The sequence below is a fragment of the Bufo bufo genome, chromosome 1, assembly GCF_905171765.1.
Source record: "Bufo bufo chromosome 1, aBufBuf1.1, whole genome shotgun sequence".
Classification (NCBI taxonomy): domain Eukaryota; kingdom Metazoa; phylum Chordata; class Amphibia; order Anura; family Bufonidae; genus Bufo; species Bufo bufo.
In genome coordinates this window covers 333,767,732-333,790,810 of record NC_053389.1, presented here as the reverse complement: position 1 = coordinate 333,790,810, position 23,079 = coordinate 333,767,732, and the positions used below count along the sequence as shown (strand labels likewise).

Genomic DNA, 23,079 nt, shown 5'->3' with positions numbered 1-23,079 from the left:
GATCTTTTAATCCCTTGTCCTATTCACCCTAATAGAGCTCTATTAGGGTGAATAGGACTTTATACTCTCCCTGCTGCCTTCTGCATAGTACACACAGCAGCAAGGAGATTGCCAGGGCTTCAGTAGCGTCCTGGCTGCCATGGTAACCAATCGGAGCCCCAGGATTACACTGCTGGGGCTCCGACCACAACTGCCACTGTACCACCAATGAAGAGGAGGGGACGGGACCCTGTGGCCATTGCCACTAATGATTTTAATGCTGGGTGGGTTGAGGGGATGGGAGCGCACTGTGCCACCAATTACTCTAATACTGGAGAAAGGGGGGGGGGGGGGGGGGGGGTTGAGGGCCGCAGTTTTTAATACGGGGGAGGGTGCACTGCGCCACCAATAAAAATTAACATCTAATACAGATACAGAAGCCAGGTGCAGCGGCAGAATCTCATAGCCTGACCCCGACCACCTGACAGGGCGCTGCGATCCACGGCAGTTAACCCCCTCAGGTGCAGCACCCAGATTCCTGTCACAGAAGGTCAGGTGCAGGCTATGTGATTCTGCCGCAGCACCCGCCTCCTGTATCTGTATGACGCCCGCCCCTCTCTCCTCATTGGCAGCGGCAGCACAGGAGGAGGGAGATAGTGATCCTTCTCCCCTGTGCTGCTGAGGGAACATGAGCACGCTGACAGCAGCGCGCTCCAAGTTCTGTGATACTAGACTGCGCAGTAAGGCAAATCCTGGTACTGAACAGATACCGGGATAGAAGTATCGATATTTCGATACCCGCAACAACCCTAGAGTGAACCTGGATCACACCTCCTCATGCTATGCTTTGATCTAATAACTGCTTCTCAGCATAATTAACATCGCTTCTCAGCGCCATAAATAGTACACAGGCCCCTATGTTGCATGCTATACATAAAACATTAGTATACAATTTGATCAAAAATTTCTACTGGCTCTCAGTTGGAGTTACTGAGAGCATGTGATAAGGTGACCTTTGACAACTGTTCACATGGTGGTTGCTGCTTGGCGGCCATTGTTGCTGTGCTGGTGGGTTGGTGGGGCCTGGGTGACATTGCAAAGCAGCAGGGGTGCTGTTTGGCTGCTGGGTCCCGCCGCCTGCTGGTGCTGTGGTGTTGGTGGTCGCCGCTCAGTGCTGCGCAAAATTTCGAGTAGGTGCCCACTCGAGAAGGCAACCTTGTCATGGTGAGTGGGCTTATGCTTTTTGATCAAATTGTATACTGATGCCTTATGTATAACATGAAACATAGGGTCCTCACAGGCGCGCGTTCACAGGATCGGAAGGTAAGCGAGTGGATCTCCAGCCTGCCAGCGGCGATCGTTCGCTGGCAGGCTGGAGATGTGATTTTTTTTAACCCCTAACAGGTATATTAGACGCTGTTTTGACAACAGCGTCTAATATACCTGCTACCTGGTCCTCTGGTGGTCCCCTTTGTTTGGATCGACCACCAGAGGACACAGGTAGCTCAGTAATATGTTGCACCAAGCACCACTACACTACACCCCCCCCCCCCCCCCCCCCCGGGTCACTTATTAACCCCTTATTCACCCCTGATCACCCCATATAGACTCCCTGATCACCCCCCTGTCATTGATCACCCCCCTGTAAAGCTCCATTCAGATGTCCGCATGATTTTTACGGATCCACTGATAGATGGATCGGATCCGCAAAACGCATACGGACGTCTGAATGGAGCCTTACAGGGGCGTGATCAATGACTGTGGTGATCACCCCCATATAGACTCTCTGATCACCCCCCTGTCATTGATCACCCCCCTGTAATGCTCCATTCAGACATTTTTTTGGCCCAAGTTAGTGGAAATTTTTTTTTTTTTTCTTACAAAGTCTCATATTCCACTAACTTGTGTCAAAAAATCTCACATGAACTCACCATACCCCTCACGGAATCCAAATGCGTAAAATTTTTTAGACATTTATATTCCAGACTTCTTCTCACGCTTTAGGGCCCCTAGAATGCCAGGGCAGTATAAATACCCCATATGTGACCCCATTTCGGAAAGAAGACACCAAGGTATTCCGTGAGGGGCATATTGAGTCCATGAAAGATTGAAATTTTTGTCCCAAGTTAGCGGAAAGGGAGACTTTGTGAGAAAAAAAATAAATATCAATTTCTGCTAACTTGTGGCAAAAAAAAAAAAATTTCTATGAACTCGCCATGCCCCTCATTGAATACCTTGGGGTGTCTTCTTTCCAAAATGGGGTCACATGTGGGGTATTTATACTGCCCTGGCATTCTAGGGGTCCTAAAGCGTGAGAAGAAGTCTGGGATCCAAATATCTAAAAATGCCCTCATAAAATAAATGTGGGCCCCTTTGCGCATCTAGGCTGCAAAAAAGTGTCACACATGTGGTATCGCCGTACTCAGGAGAAGTTGGGCAATGTGTTTTGGGGTGTCATTTTACATATACCCATGCTGGGTGAGATAAATATCTTGGTCAAATGCCAACTTTGTATAAAAAAATGGGAAAAGTTGTCTTTTGCCGAGATATTTCTCTCACCCAGCATGAGTATATGTAAAAAGACACCCCAAAACACATTGCCCAACTTCTCCTGAATACGGCGATACCACATGTGACACTTTTTTGCAGCCTAGGTGGGCAAAGGGGCCCACATTCCAAAGAGCACCTTTAGGATTTCATTTACCTACTTACCACACATTAGGGCCCCTGGAAAATGCCAGGGCAGTATAACTACCCCACAAGTGACCCCATTTTGGAAAGACACCCCAAGGTATTCCGTGAGGGGCATGGCGAGTTCCTAGAATTTTACATTTTTTGTCACAAGTTAGCGGAAAATGATTTTTTTTTATTTTTATTTTTTTCCCTTACAAAGTCTCATATATTCCACTAACTTGTGACAAAAAATAACTTCAATGAACTCACTATGCCCATCAGCGAATACCTTGGGGTGTCTTCTTTCCAAAATGGGGTCACTTGTGGGGTAGTTATACTGCCCTGGCATTCTAGGGGCCCAAATGTGTGGTAAGGAGTTTGAAATCAAATTCTGTAAAAAATGACCAGTGAAATCCGAAAGGTGCTCTTTGGAATATGGGCCCCTTTGCCCACCTAGGCTGCAAAAAAGTGTCACACATGTGGTATCTCCGTATTCAGGAGAAGTTGGGGAATGTGTTTTGGGGTGTCATTTTACATATACCCATGCTGGGTGAGGGAAATATCTTGGCAAAAGACAACTTTTCCCATTTTTTTTATACAAAGTTGGCATTTGACCAAGATATTTTTCTCACCCAGCATGGGTATATGTAAAATGACACCCCAAAACACATTCCCCAACTTCTCCTGAATACGGAGATACCACATGTGTGACACTTTTTTGCAGCTAGGTGGGCAAAGGGGCCCAAATTCCAAAGAGCACCTTTCGGATTTTACCGGCCATTTATTACAGAATTTGATTTCAAACTCCTTACCACACATTTGGGCCCCTAGAATGCCAGGGCAGTATAACTACCCCACAAGTGACCCCATTTTGGAAAGAAGACACCCCAAGGTATTCGCTGATGGGCATAGTGAGTTCATGGAAGTTTTTTTTTGTCACAAGTTAGTGGAATATGAGACTTTGTAAAAAAAAAAAAAATCATCATTTTCCGCTAACTTGTGACAAAAAATAAAAAGTTCTATATATGGATCTCGTTTTTTTTGCAAAATTTTACAACAAAGTGAAAAATGTCATTTTTTTTGCAAAAAAATCGTTAAATTTCGATTAATAACAAAAAAAGTAAAAATGTCAGCAGCAATGAAATACCACCAAATGAAAGCTCTATTAGTGAGAAGAAAAGGAGGTAAAATTCATTTGGGTGGTAAGTTGCATGACCGAGCAATAAACGGTGAAAGTAGTGTAGGTCAGAAGTGTAAAAAGTGGCCTGGTCTTTAATGCTTTTTTATTAAAAAAAAAATTTCAGTTTAGTCTCTCCTGACCAGTTTTCACGTGTAAACAAAGCATTCTAGTTTCGTTGCATCCTATATGTAGCACTTTCTGTGGCTGTATCCAGCCCAACCCATGATGCACTTCTCCTTTTTCTGCCATAGCTCCAGCACCGCCCCTAACAATGCTCCTCCCACCCCACTCTCCTATTGCTGCCCCTGTTGCTGCTTTGACACGCCCATGGCCATAACATCACAGGAAATAAAAAAAAGCAGTCATGTGACCATAGCCCAGAACAGAAAATAAATGCACTAATAAATGATTTTAAAGGATGTTGATGCAAACCGGAAAACCCTTTAAGACTGTCTGTCCAACTTGATGTCTAAGTCCCATAGCTCTGTTATGAAAATGATACTCATACCTTTTGTCTTGTATTTGGTAGACAGGCGAAAAAGTTTCTAGCGAGAATACCCCTTTTAAAGGGGGTTACTAACATTGCTATGCATTTAGATTGAGTAGTGCAGTAGGAGCTACTAGCGCCTTTCTTCATGCTCCTGGAATCTAGTACATTTATGTTCAATCATTTATTTTCTCAGGAAGGTAAAGTGATAAAGAAAACAAGTGGATTTTCTGGGAAAGGGTTTAAGTTTGATGAAACAGAGCACGCTTTGGCAAATGAAAGGAAGAAGCTGCAGAAGGCAGCACTTGGCCTCCAAGATTCAGACGATGAGGACACTGCTCTGGATGTAAGTGTATTCATATACTATTACTATATAAGCCATACCTAATACACATTGCAAGTAGTTTTATGTACGTTACTTGTAATTGGATGTATAGAATAAGAATGGCTTACAACATGTAGACCAAAATGAGACCCTTTGTCTATTTGTACATAGACAGGGAGCATCCCCACTGTATAAAACACAGTATAAAAACAAGATGGGAACTTTTATATTTGATATCTCTAGAAGTCAGTGTTTCCAAGGCACCTGATACTGTCTTAAATATAGCTTTTTATTTTTGCCAAGCTGTGGTCACTAGTATGTAGCACACTGCTAATGCTGCCGGATGTTAGTGGTATTGCTGCTCCAGATCTGTATATTAACCTTTACCTCCAGGTTTATAGTGTAATACTTACTATATGTTTACAGGCTGTTTTCTGGGAAAAGCAGTGTTGATGGCCTGTCTTTGGTAGTGGCCGTGCCTGGTAAAATTTATATATTTTATTTTTTAACCCCTCAAGGACTTAGGACGTACCGGTACGCCATGTTTGCCGAGTCCTTAAGGATCCAGGGCGTACTGGAACGTCCTAAGTTTAAAATTTACATTGCGGCGTGGCGGTTAATCTGAACAGGATGTCCGCTGAAATCATTCAGCGGGCATCCTGTCACAACGCCGCAAACCGCAGGTCAATTCAGACCTGCGGTTTTACCTTATCCGGCGGGCGGCGGTGCCATCGGGTCCCCATGCGGCTGTAGGCGGGACCCGATGGCATGGAAGGCAGCTTGATGCCTTCCTTAGGCATCTGCGCTGCCTTCCGGTGACGAGCCTGTGAGAGCCAGCCCCCTGGATCTCACAGGCCGGAAGCTGTATGAGTAACACACACTGTATTACTCATACAGCCAATGCATTCCAATACAGAAGTATTGGAATGCATTGTAAAAGGGATTAGACCCCCAAAAGTTGAAGTCCCAAAGTGGGACAAAAAAATAAAGTAAAAAAAAGTTTAAAAAATAAAGTGTTCCCCCCCCCCCCAAAAAAAAATTAAGTTTCAAGTAAAAATAAACAAAAACTTATTTTTCCCCAAATAAAGTTAAAAAAAATTGGGAAAAAATAGGGGGGAAATAAAGTATACATATTAGGTATCGCCGCGTCCGTATCGACAGGCTCTATAAACATATCACATGACCTAACCCCTCAGATGAACACCGTAAAAAATAAAACTGTGCTAAATAAATCGTCTACAACAGCAAGCGATCAAAAAGGCGTTTGCCCACCAAAATAGTGCCAATCAAACCATCATCTCATCCCGCAAAAAATGAGACCCTACCTAATATAATCGCCCAAAAACTGAAAAAACTATCGCTCTCAGAATATGGAGACACTAAAACATGATTTTTTGTTTAAAAAATGATATTGTGTAAAACTTACATAAATAAAAAAAAAAGACATATTAGGTATCGCCGCGTCCATATCGACCTGCTCAGGTGAATACCGTAAAAAAATTTAAACTATGTAAAAAAAGCCATTTTTAGTCACCTTACATCACAAAAAGTGTAATGGCAAGCGATCATTAAGTCACACGCACCCCAAAATAGTGCCAATAAAACCGTCATCTCATCCCGCAAAAATCATACCCTACCCAAGGTAATCGCCCAAAAACTGCAAAAATTATGGCTCTGACTATGGAAACACTAAAACATGATTTTTTTTTTGGTTTCAAAAAAGAAATCCTTGTGTAAAACTTACATAAATAAGAAAAGTATACATATTCGGTATCGCCGCATCCGTGACAACCTGGTCTATAAAAATATCACATGATCTAACCTGTCAGATGAATGTTGTAAATAACAAAAAAATATAAACTGTGCCAAAACAGCAATTTCTTGTTGCTTTGCCTCACAAAAAGTGTAATATAGAGCAACCAAAAATCATATGTACCCTAAACTAGTACCAACAATACTGCCAGCCTGTTCCATAGTTTCTAAAATGGGGTCACTTTTTTGGAGTTTCTACTCTAGGGGTGCATCAGGGGGGCTTCAAATGGGACATGGTGTCAAAAAAAACAGTCCAGCAAAACCTGCCTTCCAAAAACTGTATGGCATTCCTTTCCTTCTGTGCCCTGCTGTAAACTACAGAATCAGGGCCATAAATAGTTTGGTTTGGCTGCTAACCCTTGCTTTGTAACTGGAAAAAAATTATTAAAATAGAAAATCTGCTAAAAAAAAATTGAAATTGTATGTCTATTTTCCATTAATTATTGTGGAACACCTAAAGGGTTAAAGTTTGTAAAATCAGTTTTGAATACCTTGAGGAGTGTAGTTTATAGAATGGGGTCATTTTTGGGTGGTTTCTATTATGTAAGCCTCGCAAAGTGACTTCAGACCTGAACTGGTCCCTAAAAATTGGGTTTTTGATATTTGCTTCTAAACTTCTAAGCCTTGTAATATCCCCAAAAAATAAAATATCATTCCCAAAATGATCCAAACATGAAGTAGACATATGGGGAATGTAAAGTAATAACTTTTGGAGGTATTACTATCTATTATAGAAGTAGAGAAATTGAAACTTGGAAATTTGCCTTTTTTTTTACAAATCTTTGGTAAATTTGGTATTTTTTTATAAATTACTTTTTTTGACTTCATTTTACCAGTGTCATGAAGTACAATATGTGACGAATAAACAATCTCAGAACGGCCTGGATAAGTCAAAGCGTTTTAAAGTTATCAGCACTTAAAGTGACACTGGTCAGAATTGCTAAAAATGGCCAAGTCCTTAAAGGGACACTGACAGGCCCAATTAGCATATTTAGGTATATATATGTCAGTACAGGTCTTATAAAGTCTATTAAAATCATCTAAGTATCCCCCCTGTCCACCTTATAAATGCCGAAATATTAAGTTTTATAACCTGCTTGTCCGGTCATAAATCTGTCCAAGGGGCGGCGTTTCATCTCCCGACTCAAGTGCCCGGCGCATGCGCCTAAAGCAGGGGCTGCCTATTCTTGTCCGCAAATTTTTGCGGGGCCACGGAACGGAGCAACGGATGCGAACAGCACACGGAGTGCTGTCTGTATCTTTTGTGGCCCCATTGAAGTGAATGGGTCCGCATCCGAGCCGACAAAACGGCGGCTCGGATGCAGACCAAAACAACGGCCGTGTGCATGAGGCCTTAAGGTGTTAATATAAACAAAAGAGCCTCTAGGAGCAACGAGGGCGTTGCCATTACACCTGGAGGCTCTGCTTTTTCTGTGCACTTTGCCAGGGCCTGGCAGATGTGATCACATTTTCACTGCCTGGTCCTGTCGGTGCAGAGCCTCTAGGTGTAATAGCAACGCCCCCATTCCTTCTAGAGGCTCATTTGCATATATTAAAGCGTAATTTTTCTCGGGATATGTCATCAATATCAGATCAACAGGGTCAGACTCCCTTCAGTCCGCTGTTCAGCTCTTTGAAAGGGCAGCGGCAGTCAAGCAAGTGCTGCATTCTGTTTAAAGTTTACCTGCCTGCTGTCTCCCTTGTAATGGCTGTGCTGGTAATTATAGCTGTTCGTCTCATTCTCTTGAATGGGAGAGGAATCTGTAACTACACTGCTACCGCTATGGTATGCAGGTTAACGTTGGAGAACGCAGCACTTGCTTGAGTTCTGCTGCCCTTTCTAACTGCTGATTAGTGGGTGTGCTGGGAGTCGTAACCCACTGTTCAGATATTGATTACCTATCCTGAGGTGATGGGTCATCAATATTTGTGGCCCAGTAACCGATTAAACGCGTTGTCTCACCTCGCCGTTACTAAGGAGGACACACTTGTGTGGTCTTAACTGCAGCCTGTGCCATAAAGACACAATATAATGTATTCCCTACCATACAGCAGGATGCTATGTGTGTATAAATGTAATTCCTTAATGGGATTATAAAAAATGTATGAAAATTAAATGGAGAAAGGCTGCACATGTTGCACATTCATTATGTAAAAACCAAAGAGTACACTTATTAGGTATCCACGTGAATGAAATAACCTGAACTGATTTCTCAGGTTATACATTGTGAAATACATACAGTATAAGCTATAAAGTAAAAAAGCAATATCAAAAATCCCCTTTTCTATATTTGTCATGCAAAAGAAAATATATATATAAACACGGAGATAAAAAAAATAAAAATAAAATGCTGGTCATTGAGAGGTTACGTTTTTTAAAGTCTACAGCTTGTGCGCTTGCTGTCAATATTGGAAAACACTGATTTTAATTTTTGCTTTTTCAGATTGATGAGCAAATTGAGAGCATGTTCAACTCTAAGAAGAGAGTGAAAGACATGACTGGACCTGGGGTACCTGGTGGAGCTGGTGGCAGTGTTGGAGCAGCAGGGGGTACAGGAGGATCCAGTTCTGTGTCTAGTACATCAGTACCCACAGCGGGAAATGCTGAGAAATTGGAAATTGCCAAACGATTGGCCAAAAAGCTCAGTGTAAACAAGAACCTCGGTGCAGAAGCCCAGGTAAGTGTAATATTCTGACAAATAAATGATACTAGATTATACAATAATTAACGTAAAGAAAAACCTTCTAAAATACCAAGTTAATCAGTTATTCCCATGTACATCAAAATGGTACGAATAAACTGCATTATGGTTCTTGACTTGTGGTGACATAAAAACCTTTTTTGCATGAAACTATTGTTGTGGAGAAATATTAAACAATTGAAATTATACATATTTGGTATTGCCATGACTGTACCGGCCCATAGAATAAAAGCAACATACTACTTATGCTGCACTGTTCAAAGTATGAAACACAATAGCTCAATGATTGTTTTTCTACTACTGTTCCCCAAAAGTTAATGTTGTTCATAAGTTTCATGTACACCAAAAATACAATTTGTCCTGCAAAATGTCCCTCATAGGGTCAGTGGAAAATTAAAAATGTTATGGCAAAAACATTGCAGTTCTAGTTTTCAAAATGGGGTCAGTTTGGGGGTGGGTTCTATCATTTTTGCTATTTTTCAGCTCATCGCCATTAAAAGTATGCATGCTGGGAGTTGTAGTTTCACAACAGTTGGAGTGCCAGAGGTTGCCTACCACAGTTTTAGAACCTAGCAGCATGAAACTTACATATTCCCTTTTAATGCCTTTAAAAAAAAAAAACTGACATCCCTCAAAGAATGAATCAAGGGTGTAGGTTTCAAAATGTTTATTTTTAGGGGGTTTCTTATATTCCGGCACCTATAAACCACTGTAAACTTGGCTTGGTGCAGGAAAAATATATTTCATAAATGCTAAAATAAATGATCATATTGTAAGTATTCAAAATTTCTCAATGTATTTAAAACATGCAGCAAAAATAAAGCTATGGAAATGTTTCTGGTGATGATTTTGAACAGTTTGTGTATATGTAAAATATTGCAGTTTAAAATGGGGGGGGGGGGGGGGGGACTGACTTAATTTCTAAAAATTCATTTTTTAATATTTTTTATAAATACATGCAAACCGTATCAGTACATTTTTTGCCACCTTTTAATAAAGTACAATATCTGACAAGAAAAGAGTGACAATTACTTGGGTGTGCAAATCCTTTACATAGTTATTCTCTGCTAAAGTGACACTCTGGCTTGATCATTAAGGGGTTAGAGGACGTGTCACTGCTCTTGACACGGTTTAGTATCTACTGGCATTCCGGGAAACTTCCCATGATGCAGATCATGGGTCAAGCTTTGTGCAGACCTTTATCAGCCAGTAGATTTCAGCTCTGCCACAGATTTCTGAATGCAGCTTTGGATTATAATGTAGGCCAGAAAATAGGAGCTAATAATGTGGTGTTGGTTAACTTATGTACTTGAAATCTGTTTAAGGAGTGAAATGGTGTTCATATGTGGACATGTGCTGTGAGTTTCCTCAAAATGACCCATTGTTAACAGAATTATCCTTCTCTCTTTAGGATGTAATGCAGCAGGCCACTAATGCGATCCTCAGGGGAGGCACAATATTGGCACCAACCGTGTCTGCAAAAACTATTGCTGAACAATTGGCAGAAAAGATCAATGCCAAGCTCAATTATGTCCCGGTTGAGAAACTGGAAGAGGACAAACAGGAAGCTGGTCCTAATGAGTCCTTCAAGAGATATGAGGAGGAGCTGGAGATTAATGACTTCCCTCAGGTACACTCAAATACAGTGCTAGGGCAATGCACAAAGTGTGTAGACAAACTATCCAGCATCAGTACAGATAAAACTAGTCAGGCTTTATTGAATCCAGTTGTAATCCATGACAGAAAAACTGCACCTCTAACATGTTTTGGACCATATATGGTCCTTAGCTAATTGATACTGATACAAAAAATACTTAGACGTGTGGACAGGTACTATATAACTAGAAAACTGTAACTTAAAGGTATTGTCCAGGATTTTCAATATTGATGGAATATGATCAGGACAGGATATCTTTAGGATAAGCCCTGCCGATCGTAGTTTCAGAGTAGCTCAGGCGCCAGAACTACATAGCTGTGTTCATTGTGCAGTGGTGCAGCACCGCTCCCATTCACTTCAGTGGTACCAGCTCTCTCCACTACACAATGAAAGTCAGCACTGAAGCTACTTTTAAAGAGCTGGTTCACCAAAGCCATGTGTAAAAGACCCTACAGGGGAAAATTTCTAACAAAATCTACATGATTACCTTGCAGTTTTTGCATCTGGTTTAGGCTACTTTAACACTCGTGTTTGGTGCGGATCCGTCTTGTATATGCACAGTTGGATCCGCACCAATAATGCAAAAGCTTGTATCCGTTAATAACGGATCGGTTTGCATTATTCATTAAAAAAAAAGTCTAAGTCAAAACGGATCAGTCTTGACTTGCATTAAAAGTCAATGGGAGGCGGATCAGTTTTCAATTGCACCATATTGTCAGTGAAAAACATCCATAAACACACACTCTAAGTAGAAATGTATTTACTTACAGGCTATACATGTAGCTGAGGCTTCCTGTGCCGCCTTCCCCCAGCAGTCTCCCAAAATCAGCTCTTTGCAGGGGAAAGTTGGTGCAAATCATTGGAGCTATACTTGAACCCTTTTATCTTCCTGGCTTCTGTGGTTTCCATTGTGTGCTTTACTGCTGTGTAGAGTGCATCTGACAAACTGAATAAGTTACATTTTTATTTTTTGTTGACTCTTTTTTTCCAGACTGCAAGGTGGAAAGTAACGTCCAAAGAAGCACTGCAGAGGATCAGTGAATATTCAGAAGCAGCCATCACCATTAGGGGCACTTATTTCCCACCTGGCAAAGAACCCAAAGAAGGGGAAAGAAAGATTTATTTGGCAATTGAAAGTAAGTTCATGCCCTCATAGCCCACTAAATCTGAATTTTTGGGTTGTATGAAAGGTAATATCTAAAAAAAAAAAATTCCTCTATAGGTAAAATTTTGTTGGCATGTTAAGTGACTCATATGATCTCCAATGTGAATAAGTGGGCTTACAGCTTGGATTGGCATTTGAAGGGTCACGAGGAAAGCTGCTATTTGGTAGATATCTGTCAAGAAGGCACGTTCACTGATTTGGGAAAATTACTCAGTAATCACTCATTGAGCTCCCCCAGTCAGACAACGTGCTCATGCCCAGTCTTGGAGAGAACTGCTGTATGTAGGTATTCAGACACGGCTCTTTCTGGTGTAGATTTGATCTATCATTTATGCCATTTTCCCTTACATTAAGCCGTGCCCACTTTTCTCTGCGCTTTTTCAAAAGCAGTCACAATTTATGGTGCAAATATGGCATACACCGTAATCTGCAACTTGTGGCATAAAGCCTTTAAATGTCTAAATTGTATGTATCATAACTCTAGGTGCTAGTGAATTGGCAGTACAGAAGGCAAAGGCAGAAATTACCCGACTTATCAAGGAAGAACTCATCAGACTGGTAAGTACACGGCACATCAATCTAGAATAAGCCATGCTGTCATGCTCCAGTAATTGTTAGACTAATAGTCGACGTATGAATTTATATTGGATATAATAATTGCAAAATATAAGTGATGCCAACCAGTTTGTGTCTGGTTTTGAATGCATCTGAGCACTGTCAATAAAATAAGGTTCTCCTGTTAGGCCGGTTTCACACTGACATTAATCATTCAGGCAGGCTGTTCGCCTGAGTGTGTACAGCCGTGCGCTGCCTGAAGTCCGCCTGGCCCCATTCATTATAATGGGGACCAGTGGAGATCCAGCTGCAGCACGGTTAATACGCCGAGAGGCAGCCAGACAATAACCGCTGCGTGCTAATTTGCATACGCATAGAAGTTCACCAACTTTAACAGGTACAGAATAAAGAAATGCATCACTTTAATCAACATGATCAACCTTACAAGGCAGTTTAATAGGGTTGATCATGTTGATAGGGCCGCTATAGGTTGGCGGGCAGGAGAATTGCAGAATTAAGGAGCTGCAGCATGTAAAAGGGGTTTAATAAAGTTTTTACTTTTTATTAAATATATATATAAAACTTCTGGTGCCCAATGACCTTAGCACCCCTAGATATAAGTAATGAAGCAGCGCTTGGTTACACAAAAGAAAACTCCTTCAGTGCTGAAAATCAGTGAACAGGAAGTTATAGTATATCCTACCTATATGCTATCACTTCTAACAGGAGAAAGCCCTATGGCAGTCCCGTTTATTGGGGGACACAGGGCCCCACTGGATGACCAGATATTCTTAACCCATGCTGTGGATTTGTGATAAGTTGTTGTTCCTGAACAACTTGATTTGGTGCCTTTATATTAATTTCTGACTTTGTTCTTTCAGCAAAACTCCTACCAGCCGACCAACAAAGGAAGATACAAAGTGCTTTGAAGCCAGACAACTTGTCCTTTCTCATGGATGTGGTCTCTATTTTTTTTTTTTTGTAAATTGAGCTACTTTTAGTTTTTTTTAATTTACCTCCATTTTAATTCAATCATGGGGTAAAAATAGGGATGAAATTGGAAGCGGATTTTTTTTTTAATAAACTGTCACAAAGTATAGTTGTATAGATTGGAACATCTTAAATTTGTTTTTAAGTTCACTCTGAAAGAGAAGTAATAAAATGTTTTTCAGTTTTTCAGATGCCTTCTGTTTTTATATAGAGCATGGGTGAAGAACATTTTTGCTACTGAGGGCCATTTGGATATTTGTAACATCATTCGCGGGGGCATACAAAATTCCAGTGAGCTGTATTCTCAGGGATAACAGAAATATGTCAACAGACTTACACTCCAAGGAATAAATATGTGCAGCTACTTGCAGGGCAATTAGCACTTTTATATGTTTATAATTTACCAAACTGGTTTGGCACTAGCGCACAGAAATTGCGCTTCAATGAAAGAAAAATCCAGACTGTTCTGGGCAATCTGTGGGATATCGGGGGTGAGGAGCAGTGCTACTACAAACACAGTGAGAAGTGATGTGATGACTTCTGTCATCACATCTTGCGGTGTTACCAGCATATACAGTTGTGTTCAAAATTATTCAACCCCCACTGAAATTTAGTGCTTTGGCCAGTTTGACATTGATTTTGATAATTTCAGTCATCTTGTTTACAATTAAATCAAAGAGGCACTTGTAAGTCAGACAAATATAACATAGCATTTATAATGAAATAACCACAAATGTCTTTTCTGTGCTCACATCATTATCAGTTTTATTCAACCCCAAGTGACATTCAATCTTAGTACTTAGTACAACATCCTTTTCCAGTTCTAACAGCTTTTAAACGTGAAGCATAGCTTGACACAAGTGTCTTGCAGCGATCTACGGGTATCTTCGCCCTTTCTTCATGGGCAAAAGCCTCCAGTTCAGTCACATTCTTAGGCTTGCGCGCTGCAACTGCTTTCTTTAAGTCCCACCAGAGGTTCTCAATCGGATTTAAGTCTGGTGACTGCGATGGCCACTTCAATATGTTCCCGCCTTTAATCTGCAACCATGCTCTAGTGCAGGGGTCTGCAACCTTTAAGACATAAAGAGCCACTTGGACCCGTTTCCGAAGGGGAAAAAAAACTGGGAGCTGCAAAACCATTGCAACATTTAAAACAAATATAACACTGCATATATTGTTTCTTACCTTAATGCTATATACAGGATCGTGCAGTCAGCTGTCAATCTGAAGAAAAAAAAGGACTTTTTCACTTAACAATGTAAAATATATTTTTGCTAATTAATAGCTAATTAAAATATTTAATTTACCTTTACCAGACCACCCCCAATCATGTGCCAGTAATACCAGACCCCCCCAATCATGTGCCAGTAATACCAGACCCCCCCCAATCATGTGCTAGTAATACCAGACCCCCCCCAATCATGTGCCAGTAATACCAGACCCCCCCCCCCCCCCAATCATGTGCCAGTAATACCAGACCCCCCCCAATCATGTGCCAGTAATACCAGACCCCCGTTCAATCATGTGCCAGTAATACCAGACCCCCGTCCAATCATGTGCCAGTAATACCAGACCCCCGTCCAATCATGTGCCAGTAATACCAGACCCCCGTCCAATCATGTGCCAGTAATACCAGACCCCCGTCCAATCATGTGCCAGTAGTAATACCAGACCCCCGTCCAATCATGTGCCAGTAGTAATACCAGACCCCCGTCCAATCATGTGCCAGTAGTAATACCAGACCCCCGTCCAATCATGTGCCAGTAGTAATACCAGACCCCCGTCCAATCATGTGCCAGTAGTAATACCAGACCCCCGTCCAATCATGTGCCAGTAGTAATACCAGACCCCACCCAATCATGTGCCAGTAGTAATACCAGACCCCCGTCCAATCATGTGCCAGTAGTAATAAGAGACCCCCCCCCCCCCCCCCCCAATCATGTGCCAGTAGTTCCAGGGACCCCCCCAAATTCCCCAATCATGTGCCAGTATAATACCATTATGTGCCAGACTGCCAGTTAAAAAAATAAATAATTAACACTTATACTTACCTCTTTGGAGCGATGCGATGCAGGCCTCTTCCGGCCTGTGTCCCGACTCCAGCGCTGTACGGCTCAGGTGGCGCGATGAAGTCATCGCGCCGCCTACGTCGGCCTCTGATAGGCTGCCGGCCTAGTAGTGCCGACAGCCTATCAGAGGAACAGGAAAGGGACACACCTCCCTGCCCTGCTCATCCGCACAGCCTCCTTTTGTATCGCTGTCCTGAGGACGGCGATGCAAACAGATCACTATGGAGATGAGCGCTTCGCTTCCACAATGGAAGCGCTCATCTCAGTGCCTGCCCAGCCGCTGCCGCACAGTGCCTGCCCCGCCGCCGCACACACACTGCTCATGCCCATGCCAGAGCCGCGGCAAAGGTTCAAAAGAGCCGCGGGTTGCTGACCACTGCTCTAGTGGACTTGGAGGTATGCTTGGGATCATTGTCCTGTTGAAAGGTCCAACGTCTCCCAAGCCTCAGGTTTGTGACGGACTGCATCACATTTTCATCCAATATCTCCTAGTACTGAAGAGAATTCATGGTACCTTGCAGCTTCCCTTTACCTGTAGAAGCAAAACAGCCCTAAAGCATGATTGACCCCCCACCATGCTTCACAGTAGGCAAGGTGTTCTTTTCTTCATAGGCCTTGTTCTTCCTCCTCCAAACATAGCGTTGATCCATGGGCCCAAACAGTTCTAATTTTGTTTCATCAGTCCACAGAACACTATCCCAAAACTTGTGTTTTGTCCACATGACTTTTGGCATACTGCAGTCGACTCTTATTCTTTGGAGACAGCAAGGGGGTGCGCCTGGGAGTTCTGGCATGGAGGCCTTCATTACGCAGTGTGCGCCTTATTGTCTGAGCTGAAACTTCAGTACCCACATCTGACAAATCTTTTTTCAGTTCCTCAGCAGTCACACGGGGACTTTTCTCCACTTTGCGCTTCAGGTAGCGCACAGCAGTCGAAGTCAGCATCTTCTTTCTGCCACGATCAGGTAGTGTTTCAACAGTGCCCTTTGCCTTGAATTTGCGAATGATGCTTCCTATGGTGTCTCTTGGTATGTTTAACATCTTTGCAATCTTCTTATAGCCATTGCCCTTCCTGTGAAGAGAAATCACCTCTTCGCTTGTCTTCCTGGACCATTCTCTTGACTTCACCATGTTTGTAAACACACCAGTAAATGTCTAGAAGGAGCTGAGTATCAGTCCTTTTTAAATCTGCCTCATTGGTGCTTATTATGCTTGATTGCTGCTCCTTGACATCCACGGGTGTTTCAATACCTGATTGAAAACACTTGAATGAACCTCTGTTCTTAAGAGTGGTAGTCTTTAAGGGGTTAAATAATTGTGTCAATGAAGAAATCACAAAAAAAACATTTAATACTGTATTACAAAAACAATTGATGTCATTTTAGTTGCATTTGGTTCTTTAAAAAGTCCTTGTAAGATTTAATTCTGAACACAATTACAAATGTACACTAAATGCCCTAAAACCCTTTACAGCATTGGGGGTTGAATAATTTTGAACACAACTGTAGCTGGCAGGTGGCCTGGTAGGAGCAGTGTACAGAAGCAATCACATCTCGCAGCGTTTGTACAAGCGCTGCTCCTACCTGGCTTCTTCTGTGGAAGCGCTGCTCCTAGTTGGCAGACTGCAAGGTAGGAGCAGCGCTTTTACAAACGTCTCCATATTTTCCCCACCCCTGATATATAGAGTGAGTATGGGAAATAACCAGAAGGTTGGGATTCATGTAGTGTAATGGGAGGTGATTTGAAGATCCTTCATACAGCAGCCAGATAGACTCAACTATTCGTAAGCAAAAGTAATATTATCTCGGTATATGGCCTGAACACATCTCCTCAGGATCTGGCCTCAGCATTAGTTCCTGACCCTTCTAGTGTACAAGAGCAATAACAACCCACAACCTTCTCTATTTCTTTTCAAACTTCCCTCTGGCAGACCAGCATATGGTGGGTAGGGGCTTACATAACTACCAGCCCTCAGTCACCCTTCTATTAGCACAGCATCTTCTGGAGGGTACATGAGCAAGAGGTGAAGAAGTCCATACAGTCCTTTACTTCTCCAGCACATTTGAGAGAGCCCCGTCTCAGTAAGGCACCACAGTTTTACCCCTTTCGCCCCTGAAAATGTGTAGAATGAGGGTACCTAGCAGATAGCTGGAGTAATAAGACTGTGATACATTTTCACATTCCCTTCTCCCTGTAAATGTGTTTAAGAAGTGACATTACAGCAATCCAGAATCACAATGAAGATGGGGAGTCAGACACTATGGCTAATTCAGTACAGACAGTGTCACCAACATGACAGCACATTATGTTCCGGAACCCTGACAACCCCTTAAAGAAAGCATGAGAGTCTTTATCTACTAGTCTCCGGTCCAGTATAGCTGCTGCTTGTGTTGAGGTCTTTTAGACTTTGGGACAATTGCAATCTAATATTAAGGATGGCCCCTAGAGATGAGCTTCTGGCATCCCTTAACACCTTTTCTTATAGCAGCAGATTTTCTGCCTGATGCTTCTTCAGATGAGGTCAGATTTTCTCAGAGGTCTGCAGCTTAGTCTAATGCCGTTAGATGGGCTATTTGGCTGAAATCTTGGAAGGGGGCTCAGGGCCAAGAGCTAGACTTTGTGCATTGCCATGTGAAGGAAACAGGCTTTTTGGATTATCCCTAGATGATATCTTGTTTTTTCCCTGTAAATCTCAGGGTTTTCACAAAAGACCAGAAAGAAAGGAGATATTTTCTAGAAAGGGGAGCGTTCCTCTTTAACTCCTCCCAAGAGTCCAAAGAAAAACAGCAATGTCTTCAGAGATCCAGTAGGAGGAAAGTTATCCAGTTTTGTGTCGCTTGGGAAAATATCACCCAAAACAAGTGGATTTTAGAGGTCCTAAAAGCTGGGTTTTCAAACTAAATTTTCTTCCTGTCTGGCAGATTCTTTTGTTACAGTTTGCCTCAAAGAGCAAGTAAAAAGTATGGCCTTGGAACAGGAAGTTTTTTCTGTCTTGCAAAAGGAGGTGGTCTGCCAAATCCCCAAAGAGGAGATTGAGAAAGGGTTCTACTCCCCTTTTTGTTTTTGGTAAAAAAAAAAAAACATTAGTTTATTCAGGGTAATCCTAAACCTAAAAAAAAAGTATTTCCCAAACTATCATTTCCCATTCAGAGCAGACTCTTCAACAGGAAGTAGACCTTCTGTGTGCCACTTTGAAGAGTCTAGGGTGGAAAATAAACTGGACACAGTCAAATCTAACCCCCTCCCAGATATGTGTGTTTTGGGGGATCCAACTAGATTCTCACAGAGGTTTCCTTCTGCGGATAAAGATACTTACTAATTAGTTGGGTCTGGTGGCTTTTTCTGGCTTATCTTTGTTCTTTCAGAGAGGCCATGTAAGTATTAGATCTGACATCCATAATTCCGTACTATATATGCCCAAATACATTTGCGACCTGTACAGTTAGGTATTCTCAGAATCTGTTAACCATCATAAAAGTTCTGGGGTTGGGAGCCCATTCGGGGAGTCACTTCTGGCAGGGTTGTTGCACCTAAAGACAAAATGTCATCTAACTACAAAGAATTAAAAGCAATAAAATCTGCCATCCAGATGCTCTCTCCAAATTTAACAGAAAGAAGGGTATTTATTTATAACTTGACAGCAGTCTCCTACATAAATCATCAGGGAGGTACCAGAATAGTGTCTTCTGCAGTTGGCGAAAGAGATTTTTCAGGTAGCAGAGAACAGGTTGATTTTGTCAGCAGTGCTTTTCAGAGGGAAAGACAATACATTTAACCATCTTCCTGAGCAGGGACACAATCAAACAGGGAGAATGGTATTTTAAACAATGAAGTCTTTCAGCAGATTGTCCAGAAGTAGGGGCATCCCTCAATAGACCTCTTTGCAACAAGAGCAAACAGGAAAGTCCCTGGACCGGAGAGACAATCCAGTAGCGATGGATGCTTTAGCGCAGGTTTGAAGCCAGGAACTAGATTATGCATTCCCACCTATTTTTCTCATCCCCAGGGTCCTGAAGAAAGTATTAGTAAAAAAAGCTTCAATCATACTTATTGCCCCAAAGTGGCCTGATTCAGAAGGTTGCAGAGCTTGGCAATAGCAGCCCCTTGGATTTTGCCATTGAGAGAGGTTCTTCTATACCAGGGGCCTCTGCTACACCCCAAGTCAGATCATTTTCATCTTGCAGCTAAGGGCACTTTTACCCACGCCTTCACAACGGCACTTCTGGGAGGGTACCCGTCCTTCAGGGACAGGAAAACAATGAAGATCGACGTATAAAAGCCCCCTCCCCTTTACCTTCACCAATTGTTTTCCTGTCCCTCAAGTGGCAGGTGGAGATTGATGGTGCGCAGGGCCTTTGGTCTTTTTTTCCCAGAGGGCTCCTGCAGGGGGAAGGATCCCGGAGCATCAGTGTGTACTGCTCCTCCTCCCCTATGGCATTAGTCTGGCATGTGCTGGCTGCCCCGGGCTCCCTGCTAGAGGAGAAGGCCATGTTCGGGCATTCGGTGGCTGGGGGCATTCCCGGCCTGGGAGCACTCCGATCGTGCTTCCGGCTGCGGCGCGCTGCGTTCCACTGTTGGAACGCAGTGCAAGAGGTGACGTCATCACGCCTATCCAGAAGTCTTCAGGCGGCAGATTCAAAAGCAGATCGGCGTTCTACAGGTGAGCAGCTTGATACAGGAAGGGAATAGTGGCGTTTCCATTAGCACCACTATGTCTGCCCCTGGAGAGATTGATGCAGCAAAAAAGACCACTGATGTCCCAGGCCCTTAAGCCTGGTAAACCTAGTCCCCGAGGACATTTATATCGTCAGTCACCCTATATGTGCACAGGGTGTTACGTCTTATCTTCTGGGTGACTGCTCTCCTATTTGAAGTTTTTCCTTGAAACCCAAATTCTGACTCCACCCTCATATTTTAATTTTAGTGGAGGTAAAGTCAAAGATCTGGAGAACTGTCGCAGAAGAAAGTGTCAAATGTGCAAAAAGACATTATCCTCAACCACAAAAAAATCTATTTGTCAAAAATGTATAAATAGTTTGTATAAATAGAGTTTATAAAGATATTACAGCCACAAAATGGGATATCTTTAAAACATCCTAAAATCTCATTGTGAGAGGTACAATACCGTATGGGAATAAAAGGTTAAGGAACAAAAAAACCAATGTGGATAAATAGAACTGTAAAGAAAGCAATAAATGACAAAAAGAAAGCATATAAATAACTAAAACAGGAGGGTAGCACGGAAGCACTGAAAAACTATAAGGAAAAAAATAGAACATGTAAAAAATAAATCAAAGCGGCCAAACTAGAGACCGAGAGATTAATTGCCAAAGAGAGTAAAACTAACCCTAAAATGTTCTTCAATTATATAAATGTTAAAGTATAAATCTGTAGGTGTCGGCCCTTTAAAGAGTAATGAGGGGGGAGTCGCAGAGAGCGACGAGGAGAAAGCAAAGCTGTTAAATATTTTTTTCTCCAATGTATTCACTGAGGAAAATAAACTGTCAGATGACATGCAGAATGTAAAAATTCCCCATTAAAAGTGTCCTGTCTGACCCAGGAAGAAGTACAGTACAGACCAAAAGTTTGGACACCTTCTCATTCAAAGAGTTTTCTTTATTTTCATGACTATGAAGGCATCAAAACTATGAATTAACACATGTGGAATTATATACATAACACAAGTGTGAAACAACTGAAAATATGTCATATTCTAGGTTCTTCAAAGTAGCCACCTTTTGCTTGGATTACTGCTTTGCACACTCTTGGCATTCTCTTGATGAGCTTCAAGAGGTAGTCCCCTGAAATGGTCTTCCAACAGTCTTGAAGGAGTTCCCAGAGATGCTTAGCACTTGTTGGCCCTTTTGCCTTCACTCTGCGGTCCAGCTCACCCCAAACCATCTCGATTGGGTTCAGGTCCGGTGACTGGAGGCCAGGTCATCTGGCGCAGCACCCCATCACTCTCCTTCATGGTCAAATAGCCCTTACTTTCAAAGTTTTTTCCCAATTTTTCGGCTGACTGACTGACCTTCATTTCTTAAAGTAATAATGGCCACTCGTTTTTCTTTACTTAGCTGCTTTTTTCTTGCCATAATACAAATTCTAACAGTCTATTCAGTAGGACTATCAGCTGTGTATCCACCTGACTTCTCCTCAACGCAACTGTTGGTCCCAACCCCATTTATAAGGCAAGAAATCCCACTTATTAAACCTGACAGGGCACACCTGTGAAGTGAAACCCATTTTAGGGGACTACCTCTTGAAGCTCATCAAGAGAATGCCAAGAGTGTGCAAAGCAGTAATCAAAGCAAAAGGTGGCTACTTTGAAGAACCTAGAATATGACATTTTCAGTTGTTTCACACTGTTTGTTATGTATATAATTCCACATGTGTTAATGCATAGTTTTGATGCCTTCAGTGTGAATCTACAATTTTCATAGTCATGAAAATAAAGAAAACTCTTTAAAGGAGAAGGTGTCCAAACTTTTGGTCTGTACTGTACATCAGTGACTTAAAAAGATTAAAATAGACAAATCGCCAGGACCGGATGGCATACACCCCCGTCTCCTAAGGGAATTAAGTAATGTCTTAGCCAGACCCTTATTTCTGATATTTGCGGACTCTATACTGACAGGGAATGTCCCACAGGATTGGCGCATGGCAAATGTGGTGCCAATATTCAAAAAAGGTCCAAAAATAGAGCCTGGAAACTATAGGCCGGTAAGTTTAACATCTGTTGTGGGTAAACTGTTTGAGGGTTTTCTGAGAGATGCTATGTTAGAGCATCTCAACGTAAATAAGCAAATAACGCCATATCAGCATGGCTTCGTGAGGGATCGGTCATGCCAAACTAATTTAATCAGCAAATCAATGGATGTCTTTTATCTGGACTTCTCCAAAGCATTTGACACTGTACCAGATAAAAGATTAGTATATAAAATGAGTGCTCGGACTGGGAGAAAACGTCTGTATGTGGGTAAGTAACTGGCTCAATGATAGAAAACAGAGGGTGGTTATTAACTGTACACACACAGATTGGGTCACTGTCACTAGTGGGGTACCTCAGGGGTCAGTATTGGGCCCTATTCTCCAATATAGCATGCTGTATTGCTTGAAAATGGTCCCAGTAAGCGGACTGAAACGTCGCACAGGTGAATAAAGGGTCCTACTTTTTTCACTTCAACGGACGTGCTGCGGTGTCGTTCTTTATTCTACATTGCACACCTTGGTAAGGTGTTGTCGCCGCTATATATATAGTGGGGGGTTAGCTCTTCACCGGGGGTCATTCTCACAGATCCGCCTTTAGGACACCAGGTTTCAGGTCCAAACAGTGTATTTATTGTGCACACTCCAACCAATACAGGTTATCATGAAGTCGCAGCTTCACCTAACACATGTGACATCCACATAAAATAATAAACACTCGCCCGTCCAGGCTCTAACTAAACATAAAGTTTCCTGACTCACCTAGGTCCCAGTTCACAC

The 23,079-nt window shown here is 42.2% G+C and overlaps 1 protein-coding gene across 1 annotated transcript in view; it reads left to right on the top strand.

The window, feature by feature from the left end:
* DDX46 (DEAD-box helicase 46) overlaps positions 1–13,570 on the top strand; it is an 83,257-nt gene extending 69,687 nt beyond the window's left edge. The window contains exons 18-23 of the mRNA XM_040442308.1: positions 4,516–4,665; positions 8,901–9,134; positions 10,570–10,788; positions 11,807–11,951; positions 12,465–12,538; positions 13,417–13,570. Of these exons, the coding sequence (XP_040298242.1) occupies positions 4,516–4,665; positions 8,901–9,134; positions 10,570–10,788; positions 11,807–11,951; positions 12,465–12,538; positions 13,417–13,464 (870 nt within the window). The 3' untranslated portion in view covers positions 13,465–13,570. The remainder of the gene's footprint in view (positions 1–4,515; positions 4,666–8,900; positions 9,135–10,569; positions 10,789–11,806; positions 11,952–12,464; positions 12,539–13,416) is intronic.
* The last annotated feature ends 9,509 nt before the right edge of the window (positions 13,571–23,079 follow it).